Genomic DNA, 13,914 nt, shown 5'->3' with positions numbered 1-13,914 from the left:
CACGCCGCGCTCAGAGCCGTCTCCCCGCGGCCGTTCCTCGCGTCCACGCGCGCGCCGTGGTCCAGGTAGAGGCGCGCGTGCCGGTCCAGGCCGTGCTGCGCCGCCACGTGCAGCGGCGAGTCCCGGGCGGCGCCACCCTCTCGATGCACCGACGCGCCGTGCTGCAGCAGCGCCTGCGCGCACCTGCGGGGCAGAGCGGGGACCGACTGGTCACCTGGGCGAGTGCGGGACGCGCCACCCACGAGCGGACAGCCCCGACCCGCCACCCACGGCCGGCGTGCACCCCGCGAGTCAGCCCGCCGCAGCGTCTTTGACTGCTCGTCGCCGTCCTGGCCTCCCTGTCCGGGGCAGGGCTGCGATCGCTGCCTTGTTCGGTTCCCGGTCACCAGGTCTTCTCCACCTGGCCGAAGCAGGACTCTACTCTGGAGACTGGTCCTGGTCTCAGCTGACCCCAGGGCGTCCAGCTTATCCCCGGACTCCTGCTCTGCTGTCCAGCAAGTGTGCTGTCCTGGAGGCCCGCCTCCAGACCCTCTTTCCATCCTCCTAGGATCTACCCCAGCTCCGCTGGGCTGGCCGTGTGGTTTCAGGAACCTCCTCCATAGCCTGCCTCCCACAGAGGCCCCTGTTGCCTATACCTGCTAGAATTTGTTTCTACATTCGTTCGCTACGTCTTCCCCGTGTCCACCCCTTACAGAGTCCGCTGGGCATCCCCGAGGGCCTGACTCTGCCCGCTATCCCCTTTGCCCTTTCCCTGGCCTCCTCCCTCTTGGCCCACTACGCTGGTCTCTCTGCCAGCTGGTGATACTTCTTTAATAATTACTTAAGCAGTTTGCTCTTAACTACTGTCACCACCTTTTGAGAGGCCAAATCTTCACAAGTCTCCTAATTTGTCCACTAATTTGTTTCAGCCTGGCATGCTCCAGGACCTTCCCAAGTCGGGTCAATCAGTGGACTCACACCTTCTTAGGCCCCTGCCCTTTCCCTGGGATGGAGCTGCCAGGGCTAGCTCCCCTGGGCCTCACCAGCTTCCCCTGCCAAAGCTCTTTTTTCTGGGTTTCTAATCTATCCGACCACCCTGTGGCTACAAGCCCTCCGGCCTCTGTGTGCACTTTCTTTGTGGGTCTCCCACAATGGCTTCCAACTTGCTTTCTCTTCCCTTCCTCTGGGAAGCTTTCCTAGTACCTCCAGACTGAGCCCGTCATATCTGTTGTACTTTGCCTTGTGGGTATGTACCTGGGCAGGAGACTTATCACACCACGTTTCCCACACATGTCTCTTGTGTCACACTTCTAGGTCCAGTGTGTAGAAAGTACATCTATCTGATCGTTGAGTGTAGCGAGGTGCCTAGCTCATTCCTGGATTCCTTAAGAGCATGTTCAACAAATGCATCTTGCTAACGACCATCTTTGTTCTCGCTGCTGTTTTCCCTGTTATTTACTTGACTGGGGCTCTGAACCAGATCATCTTTCCAGGGTTTGGGGATTGACAGTTGCTGTCCTGAAATGCATTTTCTATTTCTTCCTAGGGACTCTCGTACTTTTAATTCTCCTTTTGTTTCTCTCGCCTCCACATCAGCAGTGTGGTGAGAAGTGGTCTGTCTTGGGTGAAAGATCTTTACAAACAAGTACAATGTGATGTGAAGCATCCTTTGGGAAGATACCCAGCTATGAGAGGATGCAAATTTTACAATCAGAGCGCTTCACTTTGCTTCCTGCCTGGCTCTCTGGGAGGAATTTTGAACGATGCAGCAGGAGGTTAGAAATCAAGGGCTCCGTTTCATTTTCTCACAGAGCCTTGAAAACAATTGCAAACATTTCCTTCTAATTTTTAGTTTTTATTTTTAAAGCAACTCAACCTTTAAAGAAAGACATTCACTAGGAAGAGTCCTCAGCCCGGCTAGCTAATGGCAGGCTGCTGTCTGCTACCCAGAGACTGGATGGGGACATGGGCCCACCCACCCGAGGTTGCGGAGGTCCCTATTGTTCTTAATGAAGAGCTCTAACTGGCGAAACCTTTGAGCTTTCTTATGCTGGGCCATGGCTATAGACTCACAGGCTGGATGGAGAAACCCTAGGTCAAATAGGTGGGGGCGTGGCTCTATTGGCACAAATCAGGTGGTCATTAAGAATGAAGGTGGGACAGGGCTGGAGAGATGGCTCAGCAGGTAAGAACACTGGTTGTTCTTACAGAAGACCCGGGTTCGAATCCCAGCACCCACATGGCTGCTAACAACTGTCCGTAACTCCAGTCCCAGGGGCTCTGACAGCCTCGTCTGACCTCCAAGGGCACTGCACAACACGGATGCACTGACCTACATGCAGGCAATACATGCATACACATAAAATAAAAATAATAAATAAAAATAAAAAAAAGAATGAAGGTGGGGGAGCCTGGGTAATGGCACACACATGGCACACACAGAGCTGTCCCATAGATGTGTGGATACATAGATGTGTAAGATACATTATGCAGTCCCGTCTTTTAAAAAGACGTGACAGCTGTTGAATAAATAAACTCCCAGTGACTGTGACAAACAGGCATGAGATCCGCACAAGATCAAGCCGGCTGGAAACTCTGGCACGGATGGGGGAGGGGCTCATGAAGTCCTGTTCCTAGCCGAGGGGCTGTTAGCAATGGATGACTTCTGGGAGAAGGAGAGTTAATTTTGTTCAGGGATGTGGTCCCAGAGAGGCTACCCGCACCCCAGTAGATGGTTTTACACCCATGTACATACAGGTGATGGGTTTAAAAACAGAGCATATGCCCGGTGTAGTGGTGTACGTCTTGAATCCCAGCACTGGAAAGGCAGAGGCAGGTGGATCTCTGTGAGATCGAGGCCAACTTGGTCCACATCGTGAGTTCCAGACTAGCTGTGGCTATAGGGAGACCCTATCTTCAAAAAAAAAAAAAAAAAATCAATCTCCTCCGACCCCTCAAAGAAAACTCACACCCAAAATAAAACAGAGCACGCGAAGTCGGGAGGGGAAAGTGGTGGGTGGGGGATAGAGGAAGGTTTAGAAGGGAGGGAATGGGGGTAGTTTTGATCAAAACACATTGTATGCATTTTGAAATTATATGTGTATAAAATTCTCAATTTTTTTAACTGCCATCAAAACTATGTGTGAGGAAAGCCTGGAAATGTGTAGGATGAAGCAGGGTCACCTCTGGATGCTGGGGTGGTGGAGCTTTGACTTTCTTTTCACTGGCTTTGTGTCTTCAAGTTTCCTAAACAAATTGGAGTAGCAACCTGATAAAAGAACAGTTAAGGTTAATCACAAAAGCATTGCCCATGAGCCCCAGCAACAGCTCACGGCTGCTGAGAACATTAGCTCTGCTTTCCAAGTTTCCAGAACACTCTCAAGGTTTCCATTGATGACTCAGACAGAAATGGGTCTTAGAGCACAGGCACGGCAGTGCCCGTGGGCTGGTGGTGAGGGAAGAGGGCTGTGTGGAGAGGCAAAGCAAGGAGAGACAGTCTTGGATAGTTCTTGAATCTGACTGCAGTATACACCCAGCCCTTCCTTAAACAACTTATCATTTCTGTGCCCTGTCTGTGTCCAGTGGAGAAAGCATTACCCAAGCCTCCATAGGCACATGGGGAGCCCAGCTGGGGCTGAGCCCTTAGCTCTAAGCTGGGACTTTGGGAGGGGTTTCCTGATACTCTGATAGAGAAAAGTCAGAAGGGCTCTGGGGCAGTGTGGACGGTCACTGCTGGGAGCCAAGGGTAGCACCGCCATCTGAGGGAGTTAGAAGGACTTTGATTACATCTACAGGGATTAAGGAGAGACACTGCATAGTCTCAACAGCCTCTGGTACAAAGAATGTGGACGGACACTCATCCCTTCCCCATCCTCTGTTCTGCCTTTGATAATGACCACAGTGATAATGACAATTGCCAGGCCTCCTGCTTGAGAGTGTGAAGAAAAAGTCACTTGGCTACAGCCAGACTGAATAGCAAAGACCATCAAGGACTGCTCCATCAATGCCATTTTAATTTGTTCCAAAGACAGAAGCAGAGGGAGAGGCTGCTCCTTGCTCACTGCTTCCCTCCCCGAATCAGCATCAGCACCCCCAAGCCATGAGGTCTCACAGCATGTCAGCTTGGCCTTTCTGCCACCCACCTCTCCTTCACCCACCTGCTTAGGCCGTGCCCTGCCTGCCCAGGCCCCGAGTCTCCTTCACATTCCATGCAGGCTGCTCTAGGCTCTCCTCACCCCGCCTTCTCTGCCTCCCAGTCACAGTGCTTACACAAACTCCCAACATGGTACTCTCCTGCTCTCGGGTTCTGAGCTGGAAGGCCTTCTGGAGGAGTCCCTAGCTCCTGGTCTTCTTCTTGTTTTCTTTTAAAAAGATTTTATAAGCCAGTTGTAGTGGCACAGGGCTTTGATCCCAGCACTCAAGGAGGCAGGGACAGGTGGATCTCTGTGAGATCCAAGCTAGCCTGGTCTACATAGCAAGTTAAAGGTCAGCTGGGGCTGCAGGGAGCTTCTGTCTCAACAAAAACAAACAACAAACAAACACAAAAATCCCAAAGCTTTTCATTTATCATTGTGTGTGTATGGTGTGTGTGTGTGTGTGTGTGTGTGTGTGTGTGTGTGTGTGTGTGTGTGCGTGTGCATGAGTGTGTGTGCATGTGTGCCAGGACATGTGCCTGTGGAGGTCAGAGGACTACTCTGTAAAGTCAGTTCTTTCCTTCCACCTTTACCTGGGTCCCCGGGATGGAATTCAGACTTGTGTGGCAAGCACCTTCACCCACTGAGCCATCTTGCTGGCCCATGTACTTAATCTTCTAAATTTTTTTTTTAACATTAAAAAAAAATTTATTTATTATTTTTATTTTATGTGTATGCATGTATTGCCTGCACCTGTGTCATGCAATGCCTGTAGAGGTCAGAAGAGGCTGTTGGATCCCCTGGGTCTGCAGTTACAGACAGTTGTTAGCTACCATGTAGGTGCTGGGATTTGAACCCAGGTCTTCTGCAAGAGCAACCAGTGTTCTTAACCACTGGGCCATCTCTCCAGCCCCTTAATCTTCTAAATTTTTATTTAATCAATGTTATATTTATCCATCAGCACAATTTTGTGTTGGAGGTGGATTTACAGTTAGGGAAATTGAGGCTTAGAAAAAAGCAGGTGACTTGCAGAAAGCCACCTAATAATTTAAATTTGTGTGTGTGTGTGTGTGTGTGCGTGTGTGTGTGTGTGTGTGTATGTGTGTGCATGTCAGAAGTCTGTGACGGGCATCTTCCTCTATCACTCTCCATCGTATTTTGTGAGACAGGGCTTCTAACTGAACCTGGAGCTCACTCATTGGCTAGACTGGCTGGCCAGCAAGTTCTGAGGAATCTTCCTGTTTCTGTCCCATGAAGCACTTGGGTTACAGACAGATGCCACCACATCTGGCTTTTACGTGGTCTGTTGGTTAGTTTCTGTTAACTTGACACAAACTTAGACATACCTAGAAACAGGGATTCTCAGTTGACGGATTGCTTCCATCACATTGGCCCAAGGCCATGTCTGTGGGGCATTTTCTTGATTGCTATTGATGTAGGAGGGCCCAGCCACTGTGGGCAGTGCCATCCCTGGGCAGGTGGGCCTGGGCTGTGTAAGAAAGGCACCTGAGCAAGCCAGGGGAGCAAGTCAGTAAGCAGTGTTCCTCCATGGTCTCTGCTTCAGCTCCTGCCTCCAGGTTCCTGCGTGAGTGCCTGCCCTGACTTCTCTCGTTGATAAACTGTAGCTTGTAAGATGGGATAAACCCTTTCCTTCCCAAGTTGCTTTTGGTCAGTGTTTTATCACAACACCAGAAAGTAAATTAGAACACACAAGATCCAAACTCAGGTTCCCGGTGCCTGTGTGGCTTACCCACCCAGCATTCGCCCCTGTCTACTCATTCTTTCGGTCTGGAGAGTTGGCTCAGTAGTTAAGAGCACTGGCTGTTCTTGCAGAAAACCTGGGTTCAATTCTCAGAACCTACATAGTGGCTAATAACCATCCATAACTAGTTCCAGGGGATTTGACGCCCTCTTCTGACCTCCTCGGGCACTGCACAACACCGGTGCACTTACATCCATGCAGGCAATACATGCATACACATAAACTAAAAATAATAAATAAAATATTAAAAACCTTATTCATTCATTCAGTAAAAACACATCATGCTCCTTTCAAGGCAAGGAGATGTGTTTCTTGTTATAGTACATGGTAAGAGCTCCTGGGACGATATCTTGGCATGACCATGATGTCAGCACATGGTAGTGGGAGGGGCAGCATGGCCTGTGCCCTCTGGCTGTGGGACATGCACAGGACTGCTTCTCACCCAGCCGGTCCAGCAACACTGTATGGTGGACTCATGCTTGCTGGCGTGTGCTGCCCAGTTTCCAGGTGTGAACAGTGGTTTAAGGCACAGGAACTGGGGACATGATGGTGGCCTCACAGTGTAGCCGGCTTCGGGGTGAGTACCGAGGGGTTACAGAGTGATTCTGCAACCCCCGAGCGAGCACTGCAGCAATGGCGACAGAGCTGCCAACAAGAAGGTTAAACTCACGATGTGAACATCAGCTTTGGGGAGGGGGTTGGAGGAACGACGCTGCTCATGGGCACTTTGCCAGAAGCACTGTTTCATGGGCAACTCTCGCCAGGTTTCCCTTAGTCCTCGGACATTTCTAGCATGTTCTCTGCGTCACACAGTTGTCACAGGGACTCTTCTGACATGCAGAAGGTGTGTCTGAGAGGGCCACGGGTGTCAGGAGCTGGTCTCGCTGAATTGTTCCTCCTGATGCTAGTCCTTGAAGTGGGCATGGAGATACCTGGGATGCAGACAGCCCAGGGGAAGGGTGGCAGTTGCTGAACTGCTGGGTCCTACAGTGGAGGCAGAAAGGACTATCCTGAAGTTGTGCTTGCCACAGCCTGAGGGGAGGGAGGGCCAAGGAGAGCTGGGGAGGAAACACAGCCATATTTTCTAATGAAGCCATTAGACAAAGTTCTCTCCTGTAGACTGATTCCCCAGCTGACTGTGTGAAGGACGGGGGAGCCACAGCCCTGAGACTTTGATGGAAGAGCCGTTCCACTTTATTTCCCTGGCCCTTCTGCCGAGGGCCTCCTTTGGGGACCCTCCATACACCCCCTTTCCATCTTCTTTTCTCTGCCTTCCCCCCGGAATGCTAAGCTGCAGGATAGGAAGCACAAACGTTTATAGTACAAACAGCTGACATGAATGGACAGGGCCTCCAGGGTAGGGGAAACTGAGGGACAAGCTACTTGGCTATCCGTAGCATCATGGTCTTCCTTGGAGCGATAACTGCTGTTGTGTTTTCTGGTACTGGTTGACTGCAGTGATGGTGATATTGGAGGCCAAGTGTCCCCGGATTGCACATACCCTGTGCCTTGGCAGATAGAGACATGATTGAGCGACGATGTCAGAAATCGGCATGCCTTTTACCACACATGCCCACCAAGCATGTCCATTTTCTGGAAGCTTCTCCAGTGTCCCTTCTTCAACAAGAGATGGCCAACTCGCCTCCCCTCTCTTCTTCCCTGATCTCAATACATTGGATGAAGAAGGAGGCCCAAAACCGTCAGGGATGGGGAGAGCAGCAGGGGTGGAGAGGGTTAGAGTTAGATGAGAGAAAAGTTGGGAAGTAGCATCTACACCCACAGACAAACACAGGTCTTAAGAATGCCTCGGAATGGATTTGGACAAAGGAATACACCCGTGTGACCACCACATCAAAACGATGCATGGTACTGTGTGACCACCACATCAAAACGATGCATGGTACTGTGTGACCACCACATGAAAACGATGCATGGTACTGTGTGACCACCACATCAAAACGATGCATGGTACTGTGTGCCTCCACATGCAGCTGCTCTGATCTCTCTCTCTCTCTCTCTCTCTCTCTCTCTCTCTCTCTCTCTCGGCCTAACTTTGTCTTTCTGAGAATTTTCTATGTGTCTGTGCCCGTCTTTGGTTCCACACAATGTTTTCACACGGGTCCACATTGCCTCATGAGCCAAGCAGCAGTCTCATTTTTTTGTGGTGGTGTTTGATTTTTGAGAGGAGTCTTCCTGTAGCCTCAGCTGGCCTGAAACTTGCTTTGTAGACTAGGCTGGTGTGGATCTCGCAGAGATCAGGATTAAAGAGATCACCGGGTCCTTTGTTGTTTTATTACAGTTATATTCAATTGAATAGACACAACACATTCTAAACTCATTCTTCTGTTGACGTTCAAAGACATTTGGCTGTTTCCATTTTTTTATTACTCTGAACACAGCTGCCGTGATTCTTTTTGTATAAGTGGACATAGGTCCTTGGTTTCACAGCTAGAAATGGATGGCAGGTGGTTTCATGTTTAACTTTATAAGACAATGCCAAAGAGTTTCCCAAAGTGCTGATATCGTTTCACACACCCAATGTGTGAGTTCCAGTAGCTCTACATTCTTGTCAACACTTGGCATTGCTAGGTTTTTGTTTGTTTTAAATTGTAAATAATAGGTGTATTAGTCAGGGTTCTCTAAAGAAACAGATTTAGATTAGCTCACAGGATAGAGTCCGAGTAGTCCAACAATGGCTGCACCACACTGGAGAGGCTGAGAATCCGGTAGTCGCTCAGACTGCGAGGCTGGGTAGCTCAGCAGTCCCAATCTGGTGCCGAAGGCCTGACAAAGTCCAAGAGATCTGCTAGTCCCCAGCCGACGTGGAATCCGAAGGTGGTCACAGCAGCAAGATGAACTCACCAGCGAGAGAGAAGGCAAGGGGCAAAAAGCAAGAGCTCCTTCTGCCAGGGCCTTGTTAACGGGCTGCCGTCAGAGGGCAACACCCGCATGTAGGGAGGGTCTTCCAGCTTCCGATGATCCCATCAAGAAGGTCTCTCTCATTTCAGGTAATCCCAGATCCAGTCAGGTTGACACCCAGGATTACCATCACAGCAGGTCACAGAGAGCACACTGGTGTACTTTTAATTTTCATTTTCCCTGGCAACTAGTGATGCCTAGCAGCTCTGCATGCTATTGTCCATTTGGCCCATCTTTCATGAAGTATCTGAAGGCGTTTGTCTAGAGGGAAAGGTTTGGATTTGATCTGGTTTCTAGGTGCTAAGATGGCATTTAGGGAAATGAGCAGAAGGCTGAGGGTGCCTGCTGGGGTGCCCTCAAGGGGGCAGCTGGGGGTGAGCCGGAGGTAGAACACGACCATGAACGGGTTAGAGATGGGTTGAGCTATGTATTGAGGTTTAGAAAGAAAGTGCTCCCAAAGGAGGGGTGACTGTCCAGCACTGCCCCCACATGGCTTGGCTTCAGGTCCCGGCTCTGCAAGCACCCCTTGTACCCCTCGCTGGCACCACATTGGTCCCCTATGACCCTCAGTTTCCTCATCTGTAGGCTGGGGATGTCTTGCAGGTCTGGGAAGTTTATAGGAACGAAAACACTCAGTGCCCAGGAATGAAGTTCTACAAACAGTAAGTCACCAAATGTGACCACCCCGAAGCCTCTTTCTTGAATGTTCCCTAAGATACTCTAAACTCACGTTGACTGAAACTGTTTTCTTCTTTTCTACATAGGAGCACATCACACATTCATCAGGGACAAGGAAGGAGTGGGCAGTTTACTGGATTATGCCAGTGCCCGTGGGTCTCCTGCGGGCGAGGCGCCTGCTGGTAGGTGGAGGCTGTTGCTGTTGGAGTCGGGAGTCTGAACTACCACCCTTACCGAAGTCCTGAGCAGATTTCCTTTCACCTCAGAGAAAGCAATGCAGTTGGTTCTCCATCTGTCTAGTGTCTTCATCCACAGATCCAAGCAACTGTGAATTGCAAATATTTGAAGACAACTTGCGTCTGTCCTGCAAATATTCAAATTTCCCCTGTGCTGTCAGTGTTCATGAAACAGTTCCCTACACCAACTATACATAGCGCTCACACTGCGGTATGTGTTCCAAGAATCTGGAGGTGGTTTAAAGTGTCCTGGAGGATGTTCGTGGTGTCTATTCAGTCACTGCCATTTCAGACTTCAGACTTGAGCATCCTCAGGTCTTGGTACTCACGGCGTCCTGGCACCAACCTGCATGGATGGTGAAGGATGCGTGTACACCGTTTCCCTCTGTCCAGAGATCAACCTGCTGAGCCGGAACCCGGTAATTAGCTGCTTTCACAGGTCCAATTCTGACTTATGAATTATTTTTCACTTAGTTGAAGTCACACACGTGGAACAAAAAGTGAGTGTGCAGGTTTTTTATGAATATATTTCATGAAGGTGCCAAGTTATCCTGACTTTGCTCCAATCAAGACAGCCATAGCCAAGAAAAGAGAAAGCTGCCCCTCATTTTAACGACCCAAGCGTGAAGAGGAGGGAGGGCAGGGCCACGGAGCGACTCTGATAATAAACAGGGCGAGGCTGGTGTGCAGGCGGCTAACGTGAGCAGAGTAACTTTGCTGGAACTTTTCTTTTTGGGGAAAATTTCTTCAAACAGCTGCTAGATTAAAGGTCTGATAGCCCTTTTCTTGTGTTGAATTCTGAATTCTGAAACTTGCAGGTTGGAAGGAAGCACAGATAATTTTTTTTAATCCCAGGAACTCAGAGACTCAAAGGTTTGAAAGTCCTGCACCCATGGAGAATTGCCAACTAAAAGGGGTCGGGGCAGAGTTGGGTCCCTCAGTGTGGGGACCATTGTCAGAAGAGTAAGGAAACAAAATGACTGTATGTAGGTCAGCGACCCCCTCGCTACAGTGAGCTAGGAACATTAAGGATGACCTAAAATTGACTATGTAGAAAAAGATTCTGGAGAAACGTAGCTCTTTCTTGTCAAAGTGACAATGTTTATACTCCCCAAAGCCAGACCTCCTCGGAGTCCACCTTCAGGAGGGACTCTTTAGAGCTGAAAGGCTGGTTGAGCCCTCAAGTCCTTTTTGACATCTATTAACTTTTATCCTTCAAGGTAGTAGGCTGCGTTATTGTAGAGGTGTGCGATGGAATCTGCCACTGTCTTCAACTTGTTGGTTGGCATCGGAGGGGTTCGAAGTCAGCTGTTTCACCGTTCTGCCTCAACTTCTGGTTTATTCATTTAACTTAAACTTCCCCCCATGAGCAGGATTTGAACAACATAAGACTCCCAAATTAAATGGTCAAAGGGAAAGGTTTACACACAGAAACAATGAAGAGAAAATAAGACAAAAATGAAAGCGGAAGAACAAGAGGAAGGGCCGGGGAGGGTTTGACAAACACCGCCTTATACCAAGGCACGTTGAGTCCTTTATGCTATGCCTTAGACCTGCATGATGTTTGAAAGCCCAGCTGAAACCAGGAGATCAGTACCTGTTGCACAGTGCAAAAGCTTAGTGGTGCTAATGGTCTGCACCAGGTCTCGGAGCCTCATTGTCCTAGTTTGTTCTCTATTGCTGTGACAAAACACTCTGACCACTACCAACTTGGGGAGGAAAGGATTCATTGGTCTTACATCTCCCGGGTCACAGTTCATCAGGGAGCCCAAGGTAGGAACTCAGGGCAGGAACCTGGAGGCAGGAGCTGGAGCACAGGTCATGGAGGAACGCTGCTTACTGGCTTGCTCCCCTGGCCCCTGCTCAGCCTGCTTTCTTATACAACACAGGCCCACCTGTCCAGGGGTGGCACCACCCACAGTGGGATGGGCCCTCCCACATCACTCAATATGTCCCACAGACATGGCCACAGGCCAGTCCAATGGAGGAAATTCCCCAGTTGAGGTTCCCTCAACCCAGGTGTGTCAAGTTGACGCTAAAGCTATCCAGCACAGTCATGATATATAAAAGTAAGCTGTTGGCTTATCATAAGGCCTGTTGTCAGAGTTCATGTTTTGTGCTCTGAGTAGGTCCTGTATATTCACTTCTTAGTAAAAAGCAAGTTATAAAATAAAAAAGAAAAGAAAACCCATATTCATTCAACTATCATTTTGAATCTTCAGAAGAGTTTTGGAGATAGTATGAACAACTCATGAATAACCAGCTCCCCTGCATGTTGAGAGCTTATGTTATTACGGGACATTTGTTGACCTTAAGAAACCAACATTGACACAATCCAGTGAACTAGTAGTAATGCCTGTGATTCTGTTTTTCCCTGGTTCTCCCACTTAATGCCTGTGGTAGTCTGAATGAGAATGTCTCCCTTAGGCTCCAAGTATTTGGACATTTAGTCCCTGGTTTTTGGCACTGTTTGGGGAGGGTCATAGACTCCTTAGAAGGTGTGGCCTTTCTGGAGGAAGCATGTCACTGGGGGCAGGCTTTGAGAGTTCTTAAGCCTTGCAAACTTTCCAGTCTCTCTCTGCTTCCTGTGATCACTTGGCTTTATGCCCCAGCTACCTCCATTCATCATGCCTCCCCCACCATTATGAACCCTTATTTCTGGATCAATAAGCTCAAATGAGCTCTTCCTTTTATAAGTTACCTTGGTCATGGTGTCTTATCACAGCAACAGAAAAGTAAGACAATGCCCATGTTGTGCTCTAGGGTCCAGGCCAGGATACCATGTTGCATGCAAGTTCTCTCTACATGATCCATAGGTTGCCAAATAAAAAGGCCACTGCCAGGTGTGTGATACCACCCCTCCAGTTGTTGGTCAGGAGTGTCTCAGAGACCCCTAAAACAATACAGGCTATTGCCTCTGCTCATTTACCCACCAGAACTTGATGGTAAGACCCTAGTGCTGAAGATACCACACACACTGGTCACAGGACATGGAGAAATCAAGAATGTGCTGACCAGGATGTTTCCTCCCTGCTGGGCCAGCTTTCATAGTACTGGAATGTGCTGTGCAGGCTGCTGGGAGGAAAAACTCATTAACAGTCTTACCCAGCTGTGAACCCTGTGATCTACAGTAATGGCCAGTGTGGCAAGATGTGTCCATAGGTGCAATAGTGGCATGAATATTATAGTGACGACCAACCACTTTCTGATTGGATTTAAGACCCACCTCACAGGAGGAAACTCATATTTGGTACTATAAATCTTGTCTAAACTCTATGGCTGTGGAGTTCACAGACCTGGGGTGAGCTACTACTATTATTCTGCTAAATGAACATAATATCAAACTGTCCTCTAAGTTCATATCTCTGTATCTATAGATTAGTGCAATTCTCAGATCTCATCAGAGAAGTTTGTTTGAGCAGTGAATGGTGGTTAACACAGAAACATATAACTAATCAAAGTGCAGAGAACAAGTGTCCATGGAGTGCTCAGCCATGACACCCCTCCCCCAAGACTCAGGGACTATTGTGGAAGAGGGTGTAGAAACATTGTCAGAGCCAGAGGTAAAGGAGGACTGGAGTAAAGGGTGTCTTCTGGACATGACAGGAACATCGCGCTCGTGAACTCACAGCAGCTGTGGTCACCTGCACAAGACCTGTGCAAAATCAAGCCATTCAAATTACGTCATCAATGGGAAGGGGCTCAGGAGCTGAGGAGCTATGGAGAACTGGTGGCTTCTGAGGGATGGAAAGTTGGTTTCCTTTAAGGGTGTGGGCCCTTGTAGGTTAACTACATGTCAGTGGAGTATGGTCAGCACAAATTGGACTCTGGATTATTTTTAAAAAAAAAAAAAAAAGGACATGAAGTTGGAAGAGGGTGGGAAAGAGGGGAGTGGATCTGAGAGGAGGTGGGGGAGGAGTTTGGGATTAATATAATCAAAATACATTGCATGAAACTCTCAAATAATTAGTAAAGGTATTATTAAAATGACAGCAATACATATTGGGACTTAAAGTAGAACATGTGTTACTAGTAGCACAAAGGACAGAAGGAATGCAATGGATGATGCATGCTGTCATAAGACTTATATGTTGATATTGCTTGAGGTTAGACTCAGATCAGGTAAAGACATACATATAAACTCCAAAGGAATAGCTACAATAACCACAAAATCATTAAAGTATTCCCCCAAAGGGGAGAAAAATGA

The 13,914-nt window shown here is 48.7% G+C and overlaps 1 protein-coding gene across 1 annotated transcript in view; it reads right to left on the bottom strand.

Annotated features, from left to right (window-relative positions):
* The window catches only part of Asb18 (ankyrin repeat and SOCS box containing 18), a 73,840-nt gene that overhangs the window by 19,429 nt on the left and 40,497 nt on the right, over positions 1 to 13,914 (bottom strand). Inside the window, exon 4 of the mRNA XM_008823676.1 lies at positions 6 to 183. Coding sequence (XP_008821898.1) covers positions 6 to 183 — 178 coding nt within the window. The remainder of the gene's footprint in view (positions 1 to 5; positions 184 to 13,914) is intronic.

The sequence above is a fragment of the Nannospalax galili genome, unplaced genomic scaffold, assembly GCF_000622305.1.
Source record: "Nannospalax galili isolate Female #2095 unplaced genomic scaffold, S.galili_v1.0 scaffold149, whole genome shotgun sequence".
NCBI classification, from domain to species: Eukaryota; Metazoa; Chordata; class Mammalia; order Rodentia; family Spalacidae; genus Nannospalax; species Nannospalax galili.
Note: the sequence above shows the minus strand (reverse complement) of the source record. Positions and strands in the feature narration are given on the sequence as shown.